The sequence below is a fragment of the Bos indicus x Bos taurus genome, chromosome 20 (genome assembly GCF_003369695.1).
Source record: "Bos indicus x Bos taurus breed Angus x Brahman F1 hybrid chromosome 20, Bos_hybrid_MaternalHap_v2.0, whole genome shotgun sequence".
In the NCBI taxonomy this organism is placed as follows: Eukaryota; Metazoa; Chordata; class Mammalia; order Artiodactyla; family Bovidae; genus Bos; species Bos indicus x Bos taurus.
This window is the reverse complement of record NC_040095.1, coordinates 38,046,375-38,070,814: the sequence shown is the minus strand read 5'-3', so window position 1 is coordinate 38,070,814 and position 24,440 is coordinate 38,046,375. Positions and strand designations below refer to the sequence as shown.

Genomic DNA, 24,440 nt, shown 5'->3' with positions numbered 1-24,440 from the left:
AGAGATACGAAAGTCTTCCTAAGTGATCAATGCAAAGAAATAGAGGAAAATAATAGAACAGGAAAGACTAGATATCTCTTCAAAAAAATTAGAGATACCAAGGGAACATTTCATGCAAACATGGGCAAAATAAAGGACAGAAATGGTATGGACCTAACAGAAGCAGAAGATATTAAAAAGAGGTGGCAAGAACACAGAGAACTTTACAAAAAAGATCATCATGACCCAGATAATCACTATGGTGTGATCACTCACCTAGAGCCAGACATCCTGGAATATGAAGTCAAGTGGGCCTTAGGAACCATCGCTACAAACAAAGCTAGTGGAGGTGATGCAATTCCAGTTGAGCTATTTCAAATTCTAAAAGATGATGCTGCAAAAGTGCTGCACTCAATATGTCAGCAAATTTGGAAAACTCAGCACTGGCCACAGGACCGGAAAAGGTCAGTTTCATTCCAATCCCAAAGAAGGGCAATGCCCAAGAGTGGTCAAACTACCACACAACTGCACTCATATCACATGCTAGCAAAGTAATGGTGAAAATTCTCCAAGCCAGGTTTCAACAGTATGTAGCCATGAAATTCCAGATGTTCAAGCTGGTTTTAGAAAAGGCAGAGGAACCAGAGATCAAATTGCCAACATCCATTGGATTATCAAAAAAAAGCAAGAGAGTTCCAAAAAAACATCTACTTCTGCTTTATTGACTATGCCAAAACCTTTGACCGTGTGTATCACAGCAAACTGTGGAAAATTCTTAAAGAGATGGGAATACCAGACTGCCTGACCTGCCTCTTGAGAAATCTGTATGCAGGTCAGGAAGCAACAATTAGAACTGGACATGGAACAACAGACTGGTTCCAAATAGGAGAAGGTGTACGTCAAGGCTGTATATTGTCACCCTGCTTATTTAACTTATATGCAGAGTACATCATGAGAAATGCTGGGCTGGATGAAGCACAAGCTGAAATCAAGATTGATGGGAGAAATATCAATAACCTCAGATACACAGATGACACCACCCTTATGGCAGAAAGTGAATAAGAACTAAAGAATCTTTTGATGAAAGTGAAAGAGGAGAGTGAAAAAGTTGCCTTAAAACTCAACATTCAGAAAACTAAGATCATGGCATCTGGTCCCATCACATCATGGGAAATAGATGGGGAAACAGTGTCAGACTTTATTTTTTTGGACTCCAAAATCACTGCAGATGGTGACTGCCACCAATAAATTAAAAGATGCTTCCTCCTTGGAAGAAAAGTTATGACTAACCTAGACAGCATATTAAAAAACAGAGACATTACTTTGCCAACAAAGTGCAATCTAGTCAAAACTATGGTTTTTTCAGTAGTCATGTATGGATGTGAGAGCTGGACATAAAGAAAGCTGAGCACTGAAGAACTGATGCCTTTGAATTGTGGCATTGGAGAAGATTCTTGAGAGTCCCGTGGACAGCAAAGAGATCCAACCAGTCCATCCTAAAGGAAATCAGTCCTCAATATTCATTGGAAGGACAGATGCTGAAACTGAAACTGCAATCCTTTGGCCACCTGATGGGTAGAACTGACTCATTTGAAAAGACCCTGATGCTGGGAAAGATTGAAGGTGGGAAGAGAAAGGGATGACAGAGGATGAGATGGTTGGATGGCATCAACAACTGAATGGACCAGATGGCATGAGTTTGGGTAAACTCTGGGAGTTGATGGACAGGGAGGCCTGGCATGCTGCAGTCCATGGGTTTGAAAAGAGTCGGACAAGACTGAGTGACTGAACTGAACTCCAGCTAGCTTGAATGGGGCAGTGAACCAAGTCTGAATGAATCTCTACTAGAGAAAATTACATTTCTTATACATCCGACTAGTAGACTATGATATAAAGATACATATATCCTTTACAAAAGAGGAATAGAAAAGGAAATAGCAAGTCAATCTTGCTAGAAGATTGAGGAAAGCTTTGCAAAATTTTAAGCTTTTGAATTGAACCTTTAAATATGAGACAGTTTAGCAAATAATGACTTAGCTTGTCACTTAGATTGCAACCCCACAGGATATAGTATAATCCACTTCTGGCACTAACTACCCAGAGTTAAAGCTATACTGTGCTTAGTCACTCAGTCATATCCAACTGTTTGTGACACCATGGACTGTAGCCCACCAGGCTCCTCTGTCCATGGGGATTCTCCAGGCAAGAACACTGGAGTGGGTTGTCATGCCCTTCTCTAGGGGATCTTCTCGACCCAGGGATTGAACCTAGGTCTCCCTCATTGCAAGAGGATTCTTTACCATCTGGGCCACCAGGAAGTTAAAGCAGGTCCCAGAAATTAAAGGGCACAATCTCCAACAAGAATGTTCTTCTTTCAGATATTTTCTCATTTCAGGGATCCCCAGGCTACTTCTACTTCTGTATTAGTCAAGATTCTCCAGAGAAACAGAACTAATTGTGTGTGTGTGTGTGTGTGTGTGTGTGTGTGTGTGTGTGTGTGTGTGGAGAGAGATATACAGATAAAGAGAGAGAGAGGATTTCTTTTGAAAAATTGGTTTGCATGATTGTGAGGACCAGCACTTCTGAAACCTGTAGGGTAAGCTGGCAGGCTGCCAGCAGATGGGAGTTGATATTGCATCTTGAGTCTGAATTCTGAAGGGCAGGCCAGGTCACCTGGAAACTCAGGCAGGGTTTCTATATTACAGTCTTGAATTTATAACCATTCAGTTAGAAATGAAGGTTCCCACAGCACCCTCAGATTCACCAATTCCCTAGAATGACTCACAGAACTCAGGAAAGCACTTTGCTTACAATTAGTTTTATTATTAAAGATACAAATCAGGAGAACCAGTCAGATGAAGATACACTGGGTGAGGTCTGAGGGGAAATTCAGGGAGGGACTCTTTGCTCTTCTCCTGGAATCAAAGTTTATCATCCCCCAGCGCATCAATTTTTTCACCAACCAGGAACTGCTACCGAACCTCAGTGTTCAAAGGTTTATACTGGGACTCTTTGGGTGGGCCTGCTTGATCAAATCACTGTCCACGGAACTAAATTCAATCTCCAGAACACTTCCTCTCCTCAGAGATTGGGATGCCCCAAAGTTTCCACTCTCTAATTATGTGTTAAGTCTTTCTGGTGACCAGCCCCTCTCCTGAAACTATCTAGGTGCTCACCCTTTGTCACCTCCTCCCCTTGAAGTATCAAATCATGTCATTTGGTTATTCTGATGAAATATCTCCAGATAAAATCATTATCTTCTGATTTAATTTTTCCCTCTAAGGTGAAACAATAAAGTATCTTATTTCTATTGTCAGTTCACTGGGGCTACAGTAAGTTACACTCCAAATAATAGAAATAGAATAGCCCTGAGAGCAACATAAAATGACTGTGGTATTTTATACACAATGAATTAGAACAGAAGTATATAAAAGCAGCCTAAAGAGAAAAAATCACCCGCAAGCAGGCAAGGCAGGCCGGATCCTGAGTTACTGCATTGACATGCTTCATTAACACATCCAAAGTGAAGTGTATGTCTTTCCTATGGGCTGTTAGTCAGCTATGACAAGTCAGAAAAAAGGCAAGTCAGAGAGGGCATCTTTGTTAGCCCCTCCATAGACTGGTCTCTGGAGGGTCTCACTAGAAAATAAATGCAATAAACTGTCGATCTAACTTCATTAAATATTTTAATCTTCATGCCCTATGTTCTGATTCCAGTGACTAAATAACTTCATGATTAGGTTTCCAATTAGAAGTCTGTCTCTAGGGCAAAATTTTTCTCATTTTCCAACATGAATAACTTGGTTCCAGTATGTGTGATGGGACATAGCTGCACCTACCCACAAAAATCCCTTACATAGATAATGTAGGGGAAAATGAGATGGAAAATTCCTAGGTCTTGTATCACAGGGGCAAATAAAGGATGAGTCACCTCGATGTTGTTAGGCCATGACTATCAAAACCTGGAATGGGGCCATGAGGTACAAATGACAGGACTTGCTGATTAGAAAATGATTACTTTATATGGGGGCACCATCCTTATGGCAGAAAGTGAAGAGGAACTAAAGAGCCTCTTGATGAAAGTGAAAAAGGAGAGTGAAAAAGCTAGCTTAAAACTCAACCTTCAAAAACCTAAGATCATGGCATCCGGTTGCATCACTTCATGGAAAATAGATGAGCAAACAATTGAAACAAAAACAGACTTCATTTTCTTGGGTTCCAAAATCACTGCAGATGGTAACTATAGCCATGAAATTAAAAGACACTTGCTCCTTGGAAGAAAAGCTATGACCAACCTAGACAGCCTATTAAAGAGCAGAGACATTACCTGGCCAACAAAGGTTTGTCTAGTCAAAACTATGGTTTTTCCAGTGGTCATGTATGGATGTGAGAGTTGGACTATAAAGAAAGCTGAGTGCTGAAGAACTGATGCTTTTGAACTGTGGTATTGGAGAAGACTCTTGAGAGTCCCTTGGACTGCAAGGATATTAAACCAGTCAATCCTAAAGGAAATCAGTTCTGAATGTTCATTGGAAGGACTGATGCTAAAGCTGAAACTCCAAAACTTTGGCCACCTGATGCGAAGAGCTGACTCATTTGAAAAGACCCTGATACTGGGAAAGATTGAAGGCAGGAGGAGAAGAGGACGACAGAGGATGAGATGGTTGGCTGGCATCATCAACTCACTGGATATGAGTTTGAGTAAGCTCTGGGAGTTGTTGATGGACAGGGAAGCCTGCAGTACTGCAGTCCATGGGTTCGCAAAGAATCAGACATGACTGAGCAACTGAACTGAACCTTATATGGTTATAGAGGTTGTTTTCTTCGTTGCCATTATGCCTAAGGATAGAGAGACCTCCATTCTACCTCCACCCTGGGAGATATCTTACTCCATGTTGGTTCCCAGACCATGAAGCATGCCTCCTTAAGGAAATGGAAGGCAATGAGGGTGCTATTTCAAAAGTCACTCAAAAATCTAGTTGTCCACCAGAATTTGTACTTTTCTGAAATTAGATATATTTTCACTGGTGGGACTGCCTGGGACTACACTTCCCAGCCTCCTTCGCATTTAGATGTAATTGCGTGACTCTTTGCCATCAAATGGAGTGCAAGCAGAAGTGACATGTGTCACTTCCAGACCAAAGCTTTTCAGAAAGCTCTTCAGCCTCCTCCATACCTCTTTCCCTTTAGCAGCATGGGTATCATTGATGATGAAACTCTAGAGAGCAAGAAAACCACAACACGGAGGACTCCTGCAACCCAAAATCCCTGCACGGAGGAGAGCTGATCACCGACTGTGAACAGCAGATACATACTACTTCAGGAATGAAAAATAATTATATATTTTATATTTGAGCTTTTGTATTTTGTTTTGTTATATTTTTAGTTAATTCTTATTGGAGTATAGTTGCTTTGCAAAGTTGTATTAGTTTCTGCTGTACAAAAAAGTGAATCTGGTATACATAGACATACATCCTCTCCTTTTTAGATTTTTTCCCATATATGTCATTACAGAATATTGAGTAGAGTTCCCTACAGCAATAGAGTAGGTCCTTATTAGCTATCTGTTTTAAATATAGTAGTGTGTGTATATCAAACCCAATCTCATATTTTATCCCTCCTCACTTCCCCCTTGGTAACCATAAGGTTTTTTTTTTTTTTTTCCCCTATATCAGTGACTGTATTTACTTCTTATAAATAAGTTCATCTGAGCTTTTGAAAATGTGTAGGTTTATTTATTGTAGCAGCTAAATATTTATTGTAGCAAATAACTATTTATTTGTTTATGTGGTAAGCTAACATACCACATAAATATCCTCTTGCACTTCTTTGTCATATCGAGAATAAACTGCTAAAGGCAACCTTGAACTGAGAGCAAAGCTATCATTCTCTAATCCTCAAACCCAGATGAGGTCTTCTGATCTGGTCTAAGCAAACATGAGAACTGCATTCTCCATAGTCGATGAAGGATTTGGATTCCAGTTTTAGCATCAGTTGCTATGAGCTTGCTCAGTGGAGGTCTCTCTTAAGAGGTAAACCTTGGTGGCCTGGCACCCTCCAATCTTTGAGGCTGGAAGGCTGCAGGACTAGGTCTTGGACTATGAGAAATTATCCAATTGAAATGCCACCCCACAAGTGCTACTTCTCTTCTACACATAACCGGGAAGCACTTGCTTTCTTTGGCACTTTCTTCAGATTTTCACACCTTTAAAGTCGTGAAAGAGGATGGCCCAGCAGTCAAAAACCATAAATTAGCTTGGCCAACAAAGTGGGAAAATAATAAGCCAAATGCACTGGAAGTAACCAAGCTGCTATCTCTTTACCCTCACTGCTGAAAGTTTTACCCAGAGACCAGAGGCATCAACATCACAGGGAAGCTTGTTAGAAAACCTGAATTTCAGTCCTCACCTCAGACTTCTGAATCTGAACTAGTGTATTAACAAGATCCAGGTGATGTGTAGGTTCATTAAGGCTTGAGAAGCCCAGCTTTAGCCTTCTGTCTCTTCTTCCACCTGCACTTCTTTTCCAAGATGAAGGACCTATGGGTATGCCCAGCTGTTTTTGTTCCCTGAGAAGCAGTCATTAGAGTCAGAAAAATGAGTCAGAAAATCTGACATCACATGCCTTGGGGAGTAGCCTAGAAGCATGAGTTCAAAAGATGAATTCTAGGGACTTCCTTGGTGGTCCAGTGGCTAAGATTCCATACTCCCAATGCAGGAGGCCTGGGTTCAATCCTTGGTCACGGAACTAGATCCCACATGCCATAACAGAGTTTGCATGCTGCAACAAATGTTGATGATCCCACATGCAGCAACTAAAACCCACCACAGCCAAATAAATAAATAAATATTTAACAATAACACCAAAAAAGATGAATTCCCAAAACAGTTTCAAAGTCCTCCCTCCCCAGTTTGCCCCAAAGTCCCAGAAAGCCTGCCTGGCTTCTAAAAGGCACTTCTCTTTCCCTTTTCATCTCTCTCAACCTAACAGGCTGATCCAGGAAGTGAGTCACTCCAGGAAGCTCCACCTTCAGTCAGGTGAGCCAGTTCAACTTACCTTCCTTTGGTCACAAGAGGTGTTTAGGTCCTCTTTTCATGCAAGTGTGGCAATTTGCTGAATTTAAATCCCCAATTAAAGTATTAAAATAGCCCCCCCAAAAGCCCTTGAATTTCAGAATAAAATAAATTTTATTTGTAAAGTAGTCACCAAGAGAAATACTAAGATGAGTAAGCTCAGGAAATTTTACACAGATGGATATTCCTCCAATTCTTTTATTATCACCTCCTACTACAGACTCCAAAGACGGCAGATAAAGTGAAGGTGTAGACAAGCAACTACATTTACATCTAGAAGAGGCACAACTATAACAAGGGCATTATTTCACTACGAAACTCCTCTCGGTCTCACTTCGCAGTTTTCTTTCTTCCTTCTTTCTTTCCTTTATTTCTGATTTGAAAGTATATCCTCAGGCATTTAAGGAAATGAACATGTTCCAGGTAAAGAAATAAGATGACTGAAGATCTATTGCTTTTAAACTTCCAGATCTCCCAGAAACTTCAGTTTATCAAAATCTACAGCATTGGACTTCTTTCAAACTCATTCCATTCTCTGAAAGTCCCTGATTTGCTAAAGAATTAATAGACAAAAGTCATAATCTCCAGGATTCTCTCATCATTAAAATGAAATAGGCATCGGTGTCAATAGAAGCACTAACACCAGCATAATAGTTCAAAAAGTCTTCTTTTGAAACCTGAGAGGGATAAAGGGCAAGGGGAAAGAAGGAAATGGTGTCAAAACATGTGGGTCATTGTAGAGCAGTTTACATCTCCCTGAAATCTTTTCTATTGAGTTTGCTTTGCAACTGGCCATCAGTCAAGAACAGGCAAATCAGGCAGGGGAGCCTGGCTTGCCTTTCCCCTCTGACCCTGAAATGGGGCGTCTGCAAGGGCCTGCCTGCCCACTGGCCAGCTATAGTTCCCCCATGACCATCATTTCTTGCATTAAGATAGAAATCACAACCATCATTTCTTGCAATAAGATAAATATCTCTAGAGCAGTGCTATCCAATTCAGTAGCCAAATACAGTGTTTTAAATCAATTGAAATTAAACATAATGAAAAATTCAGTTTCTCAGTCACACTAGTCATCTGTGACTAGTGGCTGACATCTCAGAGAATACAATACAGGACACTGCCATCATCACAGAAAGTTCTATGGGACAGTGCTCCTCCAGAATTTACTTCGTATGCTCTTACTGGTGGTTGTTATTAATACTTTAAGGTAGAGAAATTTATAGCATAAAAGAACAGGTGAAAAACTTTTTAGTGAGGGGGAGGCTAGACCAAACACTTAGATAGGGATAAAACTAGAGAGTGGAGTACTTCCCAGGATCTTTGAGTACCCAGGAGTATATGATGCCTAGGGCTCAGTAACAGGTGCAGGGGACTAGCCACAGGGGAGCTGCTAAAGGCAAACTTGTCCAGCCTCTCAATTTGGCGAGGATATGTGTTAGTGTTTCATGCTTGGCCCTGAGCTTCCTATAACAGGCAATAGAGTTAAGAGCAAAGAAACACAGAGTAGTAACCAACCTCTAGGTTCTGTCTCTCTCCCCAACCCTTAACCTCCCCTGTTCCTTAATACCAGCCCAGAGAGTAATAATATTCCCCATAGTCTTAGAAGCATCGCTCAGAGGATGGGCATTCTGGGAACTTGCTTGGCCCATTAGGTGGCAGTAATCCAACCCTGCAGGAAATGGAATATTAACATCACATTTTCAAACTCTCATTCTTGGCTGTAAAAAAAAAAATGGTGTTTATGGGTAACTGAGTTTTGTTCCTTTAAAAGCACAAGAGAGTACAACCTGAACAGGCCTCATCATTTTCAAAGAAATTTCATCACTGTAACTGAAACATTACTCAGGTAAATTTTTAAATACTTCAGAAGCACCATCAGGGAAGTAAACCTGAAGAAGCATGATACGTAACATGTTTGTTAGTAAAAAGAAATATATTCTGGAAATGCTTTAAAATGGAACTAGAAAAGCTAGATGAATTCTTTTAAGACTAGTTAATGCTTCAGACTTCCCCTAGTGGCTCAGAGGTAGAGAATCCACCTGTCAGTGAAGGAGAGGTGGGATCCATCCCTGGGTCGTGAAGATGCCCTAGAGGAGGAAACAGCAACCTGCTCCAGTACTCTTGCCTGGGAAATCCCATGGACAGAGGAATGTGGTGAGCTACAGTCCATGGGGTCACAAAAGAGTCAGATACAACTTAGCAACTAAACAACAATAACAGTTAATGTTTCAAGCCTTAAAACTGCAGAAATCCTACTAGATCAGAATCAAGTTAACAGCAGGGCACAGTCAGATAATGTAACAAAATGACACGGTTGGTATTGTAAATTAGGCCATGTCTAACTTTGCAGCTCAAAAAGTCTCAATCTCTGGTTCCTAGAAATGAAATCCTAACTATTGTTATGAAAGAGAAGTTCTTGCTTTCAGTGTCTACCTAGCCTACCTCTAGAAGCATGCACAGTTTTTGAAACAGAATACTTAAAATTTTATATCATAAGTATCTTGGGAAATCTGCTTTATAAAACATTATTTTGGAGCATAATTCTATTCAATTTCTATTTAAAAATCCTACCTGGAGAGGATTTACATATAGGAACACCTCACTATCTTTAAATATCTAAAAACAAAATAATTTGTTTTCCAGTTATGCAATGAAAGCATTGTCAACTAACTGTTGACCTGGGATTGTTTTATATGCAGGAACTGTTTATGACTGGCATAAATAATTACATTTGCATGCAAATATTAATAGATATCACCAAGCACCTGCAAAGCACATATGAATATAGGTGGGCTCAGCCTTCACCATCTTCTTCAGATTACTGATTTGTCCCACTTGTTTTAGTATAGATGAAACAAAAGTAAACTGTCACTCAAACCCTATCTAAATGAGCTCAATTATTGGAGCCTAAATTAACGGTGATTTACTATATTCACTTTGTAGTTTCAGAGATAACCTGAAGCAAATGGATAGTGAATGATTTTGCTAAATGAGATTTTAGGCATGACTAAGTATGAAATTTGTAGAATGGTATTTTATTTCCCAGTATTCTGGGAAACTAAAGGACCAATCTGGGTTTACCTGATGTAATGCCTGACATTTGATAATACCCTGCATTCACACAGCACTTTATCCCATCAAAGTGGAAGCACTCTGGCAGAACAGGCCACTTGGCATCTGTCATTTTGTCTCAACTGCAGGTCGTTGTCCTGCTCTAAGGCTCCCTCAGAGGACTGATGGCCTTCACCTCTGCATGGGGCCTGAGTGTTTCTAGGACATCAGCAACTCAGAACTCCCAAGTTTAAGATCAAGGTGTTCCCAGAATCAATACCAGTCCCGGAGTGCAAGTGTTAAGACAAGCAAAGAAATAGGTACCCGGGACTTCCCTGGTGGTCAGGGGTTAAGACTCTGCACTCCACTGCGGGGAGCAGGGGTTCCATCATTGGTCAGGGAACTAAGATCCCGCATGCCGCCCTGTGTAGCTGAAAATTTTTTTAAATAAAACAATAATAATCAAGAAATAGGTACCCAAGTCTTTGATAACAGGATTACAAACTACAGGCTCAGATTTTGATTCAAATTTCAGGTGCTTGAGCTCTGAGTCACAATTCAGTTCAGTCACTCAGTCATATCTGACTCTTTGTAAACCCATGGACTGCAGCATGCCAGGCCTCCCTGTCCATCAGCAACTCCTGGAGTTTACTCAAACTCATGTCCATTGAGTCGGTGATGCCATCCAACTATCTCATCCTCTGTTGTTCCCTTCTCCTCCCACCTTCAATCTTTCCCAGCATCAGGATCTTTTCCAATGAGTCAGTTCTTCACATCGGGTGGCCAAAGTATTGGAGTTTCAGCTTTAGCATCAGTCCTTCCAATGAATATTTAGGACTGATTTCCTTTAGGATGGACTGGTTGGATCTCCCTGCAGTCCAAGGGACTCTCAAGAGTCTTCCCCAATACCACAGTTCAAAAGCATCAGTTCTTCGGTGCTTGTAAATTTACTATGAGCAGAGTGAAATTGGAGATGAATGGCGGTTGCCTCACCAGCATAACATAAAGCTGGGTGCAATCCTTTCTGCATCTGAGCCGCTTACCTCCAGTCCACTGTTGGGAACAAAGACAGAGCCGGAGACCCGTGGTGCTCATGGGACCTTGGGTGAAACAGAAAATTCATCTACAGAGTTCAATGGCTGCTAGGACCTTTATGATACTCTAGAGCAAGAATGAATGAATTCCATTCATGAAGAAGAGGGAGAAGATTCAGAACAAAAGAAGACAGGTCATTATGTTTGGAGATGTCCTCTCCCTGGTTCGGTATACTTTTCTGGTGGAGGCGAGGTCCAACCTCAGCTGCTGGTTGATTGTTCACATTTTTCAGGGAGGGGTTCTCTCCTGAGGAGCACCTTCCACTCTGTTTTATGAGGGAAAATACTGGCTCTGGCGAAGCAGGTGTGAGAATGAAACAAGAAGATGGTGCTATTCTCAGAGAGGAAGAGCTGTTTCACCACAACCCCTCACCGCACCAACTGAGACAACAAGAAGGTCCCTTCTCACACAGCTCTGTTCTCAAAACCCCCGGCGATCATGTGTTTATGTGTCTGTCAACAGATTTCACCCATCATCTGCTTTGGAACACATAATTTTAGGAGATTTATCTATTGTGTTTTTATTATAACAAATAACTAGCTATCTCTATCAAGGTTTATGTCATTTTCATATAAGCAACTTGGAGAAGTAGACTATGCTTAGAAATACAACTTTCAAAGGATCAATTACATGAAAATAACATTATACGACAGTCTATCAAACCCTCGGCATGTTTGTTTCCCTTCAGTTGTAGGCATTTCTAACATTTAAAACTTGGCTATGTCTTTGAACCAAGCTCTTCATTTAAGAGAACAGGCTATAATTTCCATGAAAGCAAGTTTGCTGACTAATCTAAAAAACTGGAAGCTGTGAAGTTGTTTATTCTGTGCCCCAAAGAGATACCCATAAATCCAACAAGAGATAGTCCTTAGAGCATGTTAGTAGAATTACATGAAGAAAGAGTAGAAAGACACCCACACACCATCCAAGAACACATTTGGTTAATTTAATTTCCACTTGATTAAACATCAGCTGAAAAAATTGCATCTGTAAGAAGCCTGATGTGGGTGGAAGCATCCATCACCTGTCGTACTCTCCTGGTTCAATGAGGCAATCCACACCCGCTAAGAGAAGTGAAAGCCCAGTGACCTGCCTCCAAGAATAGAGGGGTATTTTCCTTGATTGTCTATATCCATCAGAGTTACAATGGAATCTCCAATATACCACTGTGTGAAGGGTCCCAACTGCCCTGCTTCAGAAGCTAGACAAGACAGAAAGGAGAATTTCAGTGCCCGCTTTTCCCTTCCTCTCTGATTTCTTAAAGACTGTGTGCAGTTAGACTGGTGTGAGAGCCAGTAGTTTTATTTGCATTTATTCTAGCACATTGCTTCCAGTTCCAGTTCAGTCACTCAGTCGTGTCTGACTCTTTGCAACCCCATGAACCGCAGCACACCAGGCCTCCCTGTCCATCATCAACTGCCAGAGTCTACCCAGACCCGTGTCCATTGAGTCGGTGATGTCATCCAACCATCTCATCCTCTGTCGTCCCCTTCTCCTCCTGTCCTCAATCTTTCCCAGCATCAGTGTCTTTTCAAATAAGTTAGTTCTTTGCATCAGGTGGTCAAAGTATTAGAGTTTCAGCTTCAACATCAGTCCTTCCAATGAACACCCAGGACTGATCTTATACCACCCCTTAAAAAAGCTCCAATACTTTGGCCACCTAATGCAAACAGCACAGTCATTGGAAAAGACCTGATGCTGGGAAAGATTGAAAGCAAAAGAAGAAGAGGGTAGCAGAGGATGAGATGGTTGGATAGTATCACTGACTCAATGGACATGAATCTGAGCAAACTCTGGGAGACCGTGAAGGACAAGGAAGCCTGGCGTGCTGCAGTCCATGGAATCACAAAGAGTCAGACACGACTTAATGACTGAACAACAACAAAAAATTGCTTATCCCCACAACCTAGAAAAGAACATGGTACGTGGCAGTGGCTCAAAAAATATTTTTTGATGGGATATCTCTTCACCCTAAAACCATGATGCATGCAGCCTACTTGGAGGGGGCCCAGCAAGCAGAGACATTACTTTGCCAACAAAGGTTCGTCTAGTCAAGGCTATGGTTTTTCCTGTGGTCACGTATGGATGTGAGAGTTGGACTGTGAAGAAGGCTGAGCACCGAAGAATTGATGCTTTTGAACTGTGGTGTTGGAGAAGACTCTTGACAGTCCCTTGGACTGCAAGGAGATCCAACCAGTCCATTCTGAAGGAGATCAGCCCTGGGTGTTCTTTGGAAGGAATGATGCTAAAGCTGAAACTCCAGTACTTTGGCCACCTCATGTGAAGAGTTGACTCATTGGAAAAGACTCTGATGCTGGGAGGGATTGGGGGCAGGAGGAGAAGGGGATGACAGAGGATGAGATGGCTGGATGGCATCACTGACTCGATGGACGTGAGTCTGAGTGAACTCTGGGAGTTGGTGATGGACAGGGAGGCCTGGCGTGCTGCAATTCATGGGGTCGCAAAGAGTCAGACACGACTGAGTGACTGATCTGATCTGATCTGATCTGATTACTGTATGAAATGTGACTCTGTACTTGGCCACCAAACCACAAAAGAACCATACCATACATTGTCCCCCAGAGCACCATCTGGGCCTGGGAAGAAATCCTATCAAGGTTGACATGACTTATCAGCCCCATTGACTGGCTGGAGGAGATCTGCCTCAGTCCATAATTCTACTTGTGCATCATGGGTTTCTCATTTGCCCTCTAACTGGAATTCAGTCAGGATGCCCTGCAGCTCTTGACAGCGTTTGAGTCAGGGTCTTCTCTGGCCTGGCCTGGGTTTGTTTGCCTTGGGAGGGATTAGAGGCCCAGATTCAGTGCAGATACTGGCGGCCTGTTCTCAGCAATCCTGATTCTCAGAATGTTTTCATACATTGTTCCTGCTTCATGAAAAGCTGCCAATTTCACCCTCTTCTCTTAGGCTTGCTTGTCTAATATCATATCTAGGGTCTAGGCCCAACCTGTCAGGTCCAGGTAAAGTGCTCTGAAGTGTTCTTCTGGAGACCCTTTTTGTCTTTTATCTTCTGACCCAAGTGGTCAGTTTATATTTGCTTTTAATTGCAAAGGGAGTAACATTTTAACTGTATAAGTTAACTAAAAAGAAAATATATACTGAAAAATATTAGCAAATGATTTTTAATGACTCTTCTCTGTTCTTCCCACTGCTACCAGAAGGAATAGATTTAAATAATAAGTGATTTCTGGCCTAGTCACAGGTTAAGGCTGACAACAGGAATGGAGTGACCCTGACCAACAGGCTATTAGATTTGTTTTCTGGAGGGTGGCGGGGTGGAGGGGAATGCAGATAGAATCCTCACTGTCAGCCAGAACCGAACCTATTAGAAGGGAGGTAACTGAATGTGACCAGCTGCACTGTGAGGCATGGATTATCAGAAATCTGATAGCAGTGCCCTGCACCCCAATTAGACAGGAAGCAAAGTACTACTGAGGAAGACAAAGCTGATAGCTGCAACCTAGTCCTTCTAGAATCACATGTTTATTCTATGGCCCCAGTTAAGCAGAGGCATGAGTCATTCCCAGAATCAAAGACACAAATTATCTAGAGCAGCAGGCTTGAAACCAGTGTGCCCAGGTAACCGGGGACCCCTTCCTTAGTCACAATATGCAAGGCACAGGCTGCAGAAAACATGAATATTTTTCTGTCCATTTCTTCATAACTTCTTCTGGTTTTCTACATCGTACCTACATGTTTCTTTATAATATTTGGTGCCTTTTGGACAGCCACTGTCTACATAAGCATTGATAATAAGTCCAATAGAAAACCAGATTTGTGCAATTAATTTGCAAAAAAAGCTAGCTTCCCATGATATAGAGTTGCTCTCACCCTCAAGAAAAAGGTCCTTTTTCCAGCCTTTCATCAGGGTAACTCAACAACAAAGAAGCGTGTCCTCTTTAACAACTGCTATAATTCTCACCCGGAAACTTTTGTTTTCACAATTTTTAAATCAATGTATATCCTGATCTCAAATTCCAAATTCACCAAGTAAACAAGTGAACTGATAAGAAAAATGGCAAGTGTGTTCTGACCCTAAATCCAGGGCCACTTGAATACATAAGCTCTTAAAGGGGACCAATACTCCAGTCTATGTCCCCAAACCGGGGGAGGAGTGCAGCCAGGGTCAGAATGACAAGAAGGACTGGGACTGTCTTCGAGTAACAAGGTCATCACCTCCAGCACCATAGCCAGAGGACTGGTCTCTGTGTTTTGATCTCTGGCCCAGGAACAGAAAACAGGCAGAGAGAGCTGTAGTTTCAATATCTACTCTCCAGCAGCAGGCTCTGCCTTTGCTTAGAAGCCTCTCCTGAGGAGATGCTCACACATCAACAACATGAAGCCAGAGCTTAGACCTGAGAGCAGGAGACTCCGAGCCACGAAGTGTCAGGATGGAAACTCTGCTTTGGGGTGTGCCCATGGTCCTCGTCTATGCCTCACTCTGTCTTTTTGTGCTGGTGGGAACTTCGCGTAATGGGCCCACAGCAGGGAGGGGAGAGAGGAACATTCCACCAGATCCCTGATATGATGTGCCCGCTCACGGGGTGAGATGTCCCACATAAATCCTGAGAGCACAGTCCAGTCACAGAATTTAACCACAGGAACTGCCCTGACTCTACTGCTCAAGGAAAAGGTGTCTAGTCTCACATCAGCCTTTAAAATGACCCCAAAATGTCATTTTAAATCTATTGGCCAAACTGAGGCTTACTGAAACCACAAGCAGAGAAACTCAAGTTTTGAAACTTAAAACTTTGAAACTTGAAACTCTATGAAAATAGAGGCAAACGTGGAGTCTTCTTCTGATCCCCAGATTGGTACTGAGACTCATGAAGATTTACCATCAGTCTTAAAAATAGATAAATTCTTCAATCCAGAAATGGACCATCTAATGGGAGGTGGAAAAACACTCTGGGTGCCTGGGTGGGATTATAATATTCAAAATTTTATTAATAGCCAAGGAAGAAATCTAATTTTTTTTAGCCTGGCTCTAGGAGACTTATGGACCTTATTTTAACTGATATATATTTTAGAACTAAGGAAACAGCCTCAGAGAAGTGACAGTTAAATACTTAATGCCTTTATTTCTTCTGTCCTAGAAAATGCAGTGTATGTAAACACCTAAGAAACCCTGGAATGAATATGAACTCAGTGCTGCTCCTGGTTTTGAGCTGATGTTTAATCATTTGGAGCCACATGGCAGCCATTACAGTCCCCTGTTCCCAGGTCATACATTCAGAGCTTCCAGGCGGTTCGCATCATGACGATGAAATACACATCAGTGTCAATGGACGCGCTCACCCCAGCATAGTAGTTCATGAACTCCTCAGGGGTCACCTGCAGTGTAAAAGTCAGGGGAAAAAAATAACACAAAGCTTTGCTTCTCACCATTTCAGTTGAGGCACATCTCTAGAACCTGTAAATGGGAGGGAAATTTCAGTCAAGTAGACTTCTTAGTGACACCACTGAAGAATAGATCTAGAAAAAGAGAAAAATGAGGTTGAGAATGGCCATGAGGGAGTGGCCAACAAGAATAAAGGAAGAAAGTCTCGAAAATTTCCAAACCAACCTAAATGGAAAGTGAGATGCAGGTCTCGTCTTCCTATAAGAGCAGAAGCCCATCTGTCCAGGTAAGTGAGACTGAAACTCAGAATAAGAAACATGTGTTCTTTAACTGTAGTGAATACCGTCTTTCTGGGACATGTCAGAAATACCACCCTCATGTTCTTGTGTCAAGACAAGGCATGCTTTTTACCTTTAAAAATGGAGCTCCATCGTACAGAAAAGGAAAGAGATTTCTTGTTAAATACTCCTTGGCTTCATGCTTTTTTAAGATACATGTGATTCATTTCAGGCACAGAGTTAAGTTCTAAAAGATCCCTCCACTCCATCCCCACTTGGGTTCTCTCTCTTTCCATGCCTGTTTCAACTAATATGTTTACTTATGCTAAGATTTTACTTTCCTTTCCTTTAAGAGAGAAGAAATGCAGTTACCAATGTATTTTTGAATAGGTCCATGTGACGAGTGCGCTCTAATTCAACTGTATTAGCAGACACAATTAGTTGACTCAGGGAAATAATTGTTTTTTGGTTTGATCTCTATGACCAGTGAATTTAGCCCCAAGTACAGGCCAGCTTATACGGGAGGACACAGACACAGTAATGATGGTTGTCTGGGAAAGTTATCACTTTTCCAGTTAGCCCTCAAATTTCAGTGTCCTGAGGGATTGAAAACACCACAAAAAGTGAAATCCATAAATAATTCAAAACCCCTTTCTAGTCCCTAACAGCAAACTCTTCTCTCACTAAGTCTCGGGGAACATTCTTATCTCTTCCAAGTGTTAGGTAGTTAGAATAGGAAACAGGAGTCCAGAATGGTGGTGGCTAAAAGACAAGGAAGGGAAAAGCCTGCAAAAACAGAACAAAGGAAGGTCAAGGAAGGTCCGAGGACCTGAGTGAGGACCTCAGGTAGAAGAAACAGCACTCCTGGCTAGCCCAATTTACATAGGGCAGGCCCAGAGGGGAGGAAAAAAAACAAAAAAAAAGGAGCCAAAGGACTCGCTCTCGCTTGTGCTGTCTCTTTCTCCCGCGCGCTGGCGTGCTCCTCCACTCTCTTCTCTTTGCGTCTTTGGGTCCGCATGCCCTCACGCCTCGAGGATGGATTCTCCTGCTATCTTCTAAATAAAATAGAGCTGTAACAATGATTTGTCTAAGAGCTATAACACGGTTTGTCCAAGACCTGAGAGCTGCAATGCATCGAGGGCTTTAATGTCCATCACTCTAAATCTTTGTTGTGATGAGACAGAACCAAGGAGCATACACACTCGCCCGACACAAGAATCATGAGTTGACTGACCCACTTGCATTTTGTGCTGAAATTATAAGGGAACAGAGAAAAAAGTCATAGGATCCATCCTTGTCTCCTTCTCTTCTTCCCTTCTCTCTCTTCCTCCTGCCTCTCTGCTCCCACCCCACCCCATAAAAGAGTAAAAAGCAGTAGGAAGAAAGACGTTGAATGGAGCTAGTAACTGAGCTGTGCCTATCAATGCCTGGAAGTAGAAATAAAGAATACATGTACAAGAGCTTTTGTTAAAAATTATAGAGTACCATTAATGTGCTCCTTTCTTGAGTTTTTTTATTTCTGGCCTGCTTTGCATTCCCCAGTTCTCCAGCTTTCAGCTCCATCTGGAGTTCCTTTATAGCAACAGCTCTTTGTTCATTTAAAATGTGACTCAATTTAGAAAAGTCTGAATCATGCATCAGGTTTAAGAAATATTTTCATTACTCCCTGGAATATCCCTGGAAAGTCCTTGGCACATCTGGGCGATAATAAGTGCTCAATAAATACTATTTAGATTTATGATTATGCTAAGTGAAGTTTCTGTGCATAATATGTGCATGTGTGCATGCTAAGTCACTTCAGTCATGTCCAATTCTTTGTGACCCTGTAACTGTAGCCCACCAGGCTTCTCTTTCCATGGGATTCTCCAGGCAAGAATACCGGAGTGAGTAGATTGCCGTTTCCTCCTCCAGGGTGTGCATAATATATTTAGTCATTAAACCAGGCACTTCTGAATCTTTGAGAGGAAAGATCTCGAATACCAATGTGAATAAGAGTCATTTGGGACACTTGTTAAAACTATAAATCCTTGTGTTCCACCTGCCCCCCTCCCTTAAAAACAATCAAATTCTGCAGTTCTTCAGGGCTGCCAGCAACCTGCATGAATAATTCATTCCCTGAATGATGAGCACTCAGAGAGCTGGGGGTTTATGCAGAGTCTGTGAAATTCAGGTGACATCAAATGCTATAACCGCTAAAAACCCCAATAACCCTTACTTTGAGTATTTGAGAACCTACTGTGGCTTGTGAAGATAAATGTCAGAAGAAACGGGGTGGGAACTTGAAATCAGCTGAATCACAACAACTGGCTATTCTGACTTGGGTTAGAGAAAAGGGCAGCTGAGGTTTCCCCTGGCAAAGGGGAGGAACCACCTGCAGAAGAGGGGTAGATACAGGCTGGGACCCTGCATCAAGATGGGCTAATTTGGGGAAATGACAGTTGACTATTTTTCCACTGCCATCTCAGAGATCAAAGGCCAGCCTCAGGGGAAGAAAACACAGTTCTGCTGTTTCTGTCCCCAAGCATCTGACTGCCCAACAGAATCTAGGCTCCTTTTAAAAATCTACTTCTGCAATCACTTCAGGCTAAAATGGAGGATATTTCTCTGCCCCTGGCAGGAAAATGTCAGCAGAAATGACATAAAGACCTCCCTCCCCTTGGTCATAGGGCTCACCATGAAGTTTCACAGAAAAAAAAAAAAAAAATGGGGAGGGAGGGGCGGGGAATTCCCTTTAGGACAGGAAGGCTCGTTTCCTCTCCCTATCTCCAGCATCTCCGCTTCCAGCCCACTGCCACATCAAGCCTTCCTGTGTGGCAAAAAGGTCAGGAGTCACTGTCCCCGGGGTCCTGCTGCCCCAGCCACACAGGGAACTCCCTTCCCCATCACCTTAAACCTTCAGGGCATTTCAGAGCAGAGCTGATCCTGGGTCAAAAATCCCATTTCTGGATGTTGATAAAAGACAAACAACATTCTGTCTTGGACTTCCCTGGTGGCTCAGATGGTAAAGAAAGAAAGAAAGATTAGTCACTTAATCATGTCCAGCTGTTTGTGACCCCATGGACTGTAGCCTGCAAGGCTCCTCTTTCCATGGGATTCTTCAGGCAAGAATACTGGAGTGGAGTGGATTGCCATTCCCTACTCCAGCAGATGGCAAAGACTATGCCTGCAATGCAGAAAATCCGGATTCCAACCCTGGGTTGGGAAGATCCCCTGGAGAAGTGAATGGCACCAACTCTAATATTCTTGCCTGGAGAATCCCAAGGACAAAGGAGCCTAGTGGGTTACAGCCCATGGATTCGCAAAGAGTCAGACATGACGAATGGCTACCACTTCAGTTTTCTTTCATTCTGTCAGGGGAGTGTGTAATTTCCTCGGGTCTGTCTCGTCACAACAAAAATTTGAAGCAACAGACGTCAAAGCCTTCGGTGCATCACAGCTCCCGGACAGTGTTATAGCTCCATGTTACAGCTCAGTTTTATTTAGAAAATAAAGAAAAATATATCCTCAAGGTGTGAGAGCATGCCAACCCAAAAGACGCGAAGAGGAGAGAGAGAGAGAGTGCACGCACACATGCATGCGTGCAGGAGAGAGAGACCCTCGGCCCTTTGGCTCCTCTTTTTATATGTTTTTTTCCTCCCCTTGGGCCTGCCTTATGTAAATTGGGCTAGCCAGGAGCACTGTTTGTTCTACCTGAGGTCCTCACTCCGGTCCTCAGACCTTCCTTTGTTCTATTTTCGTGGGCTTTTCCCTTTCTTGTCTTTTACCCACTGCCATTCTGGACTCCTGTTTCCTATTCTAGCCACCTAACAATTCCATCTCAGTTTAAATACAGTTATGGAAACAGTATTCCTTATCCTACCAGGCAACATGTTTTGTCACTTGAAGACACGAGTTCTTGGAAATGGGTGGTTGCTTTTGTCCTTAAGTTCACTGGAGTTTAGAAATGTAAGTTCATCTCAAAGCCCACCAAAGATTAAATCAGAGTAAATTCTGTTATCTGGCTTTCCCTTAATTGATGCTTCCCTGAAATGACATTTTCATGTAGCGAAGTGTGATGACAAACAATGCTCAGGGGGATGTGTGAAAAGGCAGGCAGCATCCCGAGATGCCCTGTGAACCATGTTCCCCAAAATTGAATTATGGTCTCATTTTGAAGTTGGATATGTATTAGCATGAAGTTTGTTGAAATTAGGCTAGCTGTGTATGGCAAATATGGCAATCAAGAAACAGAACCTTTAACCAAAATGCCACAGTCTTCAGATGATGGATATTTAGCTGTATGTGGCTCCCCTACAAATATATGTGTGCACACACACACATTTTTACTACTTTTGTTCTAAGCTTTCTAGATAGTCACCAAGGAAACATTTTACTTTGATTTATTTTATATATATATATATATATATATATATATATATATGGTATAAGTCTTTTTAAGGCTTGGGGCCCATTTCCCATTTATAATTACAGAAAGAAATTTCACTAGATTAAGCTCTTTCACTCACCACTCCATCTTTGTCATAGGGTGAGTCAAAGTTATCCAGAAATTTCCGGAACACTTGCTCCTCCGTCCATTCACCATTCTGGTACTTTGGATGGTGTTTTGCATTGTACACCTCTCGAAGGTCTTCAATTGTTATCACACCATCTCCAGTCTTGTCTAGCTTTCGAAAAGCTTGCATAATCACCTCTTTTCTGGCTCTGGACATTGGAGGCTAGAAACATTGGAAAAAAGCCACATACACAAGTCGATGAGCTTTCCTTGTATCATCTGCAGTGAAATATTTGATTCCTCTCAATGATGTGCAATTGCAATCATTTGTGTGCCTTTAAATGATGTGCATTGTGACTGCTCCAGAAAATCCCTAAGCCTGTATTGTCTCCTGCCCATCTCCTCCATGGTGTGCTATCAGCTTCCAAACACCAAGTCTTATGATAGCCAGTTCAAACCACGTGAAAGCCAAACCCAGTGGATACAGTGATTCATGGGACCACTTACTCTTAATGTGAGAAGAAACTCATTGAAGTCTATTGTTCCGTTTCCATCTTTATCGAACCTCCGGAAAAGCTCTTCTGCCTCCTCCTTTTCCATGACCACAGCATAATCATTTAACCCTTTCACAAATTCTTTGAAATCAAGGGTTCGGTTGTTATTGTCATCCATAATTCGAAACACTCTGAAGATAATATACACATATAAAAAGGAAGAAAAAAACACAAAGAACAAGATATAAGAATAAAAATTCAAGGAGAAAGCCACTCTCAAGGTTTTTTGAAGTAAAGACAAAAGTCTTAGGTTCTTCTCTGGTGAGCTTCTTCCCAGCCCCTCAGAAAAGAAGACAAATGTTTAAAAATATACTGTCTTCTCTAATTATATGACATTCTGAAAATGCCAGAACTGTAAACATGGTAAAAAAAAAAAAAAATGCAGGGAAGGGGAGACAGATTGGGGAAAGCCCAGAGATTCTGGGCAGTGATATTTCTCTGTATGACACTAGAGTGGAAGATACATGACGTGCATTTGCTAAAGCCCATAGAACCTCACAGCACTAAGAGTGAGCCGTAATGCATACATTTTAAAAAACTGTTTAGCACATCAGGGAATCCCAGGAAGGAATACAGATTGTGCTGAGAGAATTTAACTGTTTTATAAAAGTTTGAGACCATCTCACTGAAGGGGGATGGAAAGATGAAAGTGCTGACTTAAGTAACTCTGGAAATGAGTAGAGTTCCTAAGACTGAAGACAAAATGAGTTACACATAACCTCTGTACTCCAGTTGATAAAGATATTTCTCATGGAGATACAAGTTGACAATTTCCATGTTGCTATATGGGTACCCTGGATCCGAACAATTAAAGGGATGATGGGAGCTAAGCTTCTCACTGTTGGAGTGGGGATTTATAGATAAGCTAGGACAGGGGGCTAGAATGATCTGATCAATAAGGATTGAGTTGGAGATATCAGTAGGAACTCACGTTTAGCTTAATATAAACACAGATGAATACATATAAAATATTTACAGATATGTTTATAGAGAGAGGGGTTAGCCTATACACCTATATCTTCTTGTTCTGTCAGTTAAGAGAATCTAGAAGTAACACCTCAGTCAGAACAAAAACATCTAGAGTCTAGATCTTGGTTTAAAGTACAATTCTCCAATAAAAGGAAGTGAGCTTCTTGGAGAAATGTCTGATTCTAGAACTGGGGCAGAAAAATATGCAAGATAAGCTTGGAGCATCTTACACCAAAAAGTAAAGAAGTGCTCAAAGAATCTCTGCACTGATGGAAATACATCAAACGGATACAGAAGCCAGCCAAAAGACCTCCCAAGGCCAAAACAAACAATTTGAATAATAAAAATGTGTTGGGTTATAAACCAAAGTATAAAATACATATCCATGAGTTAATAATGGTTTAAATAAATGCTTGAATAAGTAGATAAATGTGGGAGAAAAGATAAATTTCTCTTGCTGAATTTCAAATAAATTATGTTCATACTCTGTCCTGAAGGAGGAAACTAGCTCCCCAGGCCCTAAGTGGGGCTCTACATAGGAACTTCCCTTTGAAGAGTCCAATATGGAGAGGCAGAGGGGAAAGCAAGTTTACAGAGGAGAAACCAGGCACTGTCTCAGCCAGGAGACCAAGATCAAGGCCAATGGTGATAAGCCATTCTGATAGTTGGAGAAGGAAATGGCAACCCACTCCAGTACTCTTGCCTGGGAAATCTCATGGAGAGGAGCCTGGAGGGCTACAGTCCATGGGGTCACAAAGAGTCAGACACAACTGAGAGACTAAACCACCATCAGCCTCATGTTGAAAGTACACATGCATCCTTGATTTGATGTGACGAGAATCTCATTTTACTTCTGTGGCCCCCAAAGAAACATAATCCCAGTCTAACAATAAGAAGAAAAGGGGCTAAGGGGCAGCCAACCCTTGATGAGAAATGTAGGGAAGGGCAAAACCAGTTAAGGGGAGGAGGCAGAGGGCACATTCATGCAGAAGGCCAAGGAGGAGACAGTGTCTTTTCACAGTAGACTAGTTCACGATGGAAGGGCTGGTAGGGGCGTGGGGTGGAGGTGGCATAGATGGCAGGAGAGATGCAACTGAGGGGGGCAGGGAGTAGACGAGACAGTGGTTGTCACGAAGGGTCTACACTAAGGACAAGATTGTGGCCCCAGCACGAAGGTGGAGGATGGATTGATACAATGTTGAAAGGAAGTGGGCTGGTCTTCCCATTGGACCGTGACAGCCTGGCCACCAGGAACCATTTGCCCCCATCCTGAGCTTCTGACAGACCTGGGCTTGGTCCAAGAGCGGGGGACTGTTGAAAGTGACATTCCAGTGCTCAGTAACCTGTTGGAAATGAAACCTCATGGCCACCAGGTGGGAGGTTGGAGATCCCCAGCATGGCATTCTGTATGTCTCTAACACACAACTTCTCACACCAGGAAGACACCCGTCCTTGTGACTCTTGGTGTCCTGAGTTCTCCATGAACCCTGGAGAAGCCTTGCTCACCCATGAAAGCCCTGAGAGAGCACGATGCCCCACCCATGGCAGTCACTGGGTTTAGTCTTTGGAAATAGGTAACAGGACCCA

General features: G+C 42.2%; 1 protein-coding gene across 5 annotated transcripts in view; it reads right to left on the bottom strand.

Annotated features, from left to right (window-relative positions):
• Window positions 1-24,440, bottom strand: part of CAPSL (calcyphosine like) — a 47,331-nt gene that overhangs the window by 2,216 nt on the left and 20,675 nt on the right. Inside the window, exons 3-6 of one of the 5 annotated variants that reach the window (XM_027520207.1) lie at window positions 21,838-22,015; window positions 21,344-21,553; window positions 16,605-16,694; window positions 7,235-7,729 (exon numbers count right to left, since the gene is read on the bottom strand). In XM_027520207.1, coding sequence (XP_027376008.1) covers window positions 16,653-16,694; window positions 21,344-21,553; window positions 21,838-22,015 — 430 coding nt within the window. In that variant the 3' untranslated portion in view covers window positions 7,235-7,729; window positions 16,605-16,652. Of the gene's footprint in view, window positions 1-7,232; window positions 7,730-16,274; window positions 16,554-16,604; window positions 16,695-21,343; window positions 21,554-21,837; window positions 22,016-24,440 lie in introns of those variants that run through there. The other 4 variants (XM_027520203.1, XM_027520204.1, XM_027520202.1 and 1 more) reach the window with 4 other exon arrangements.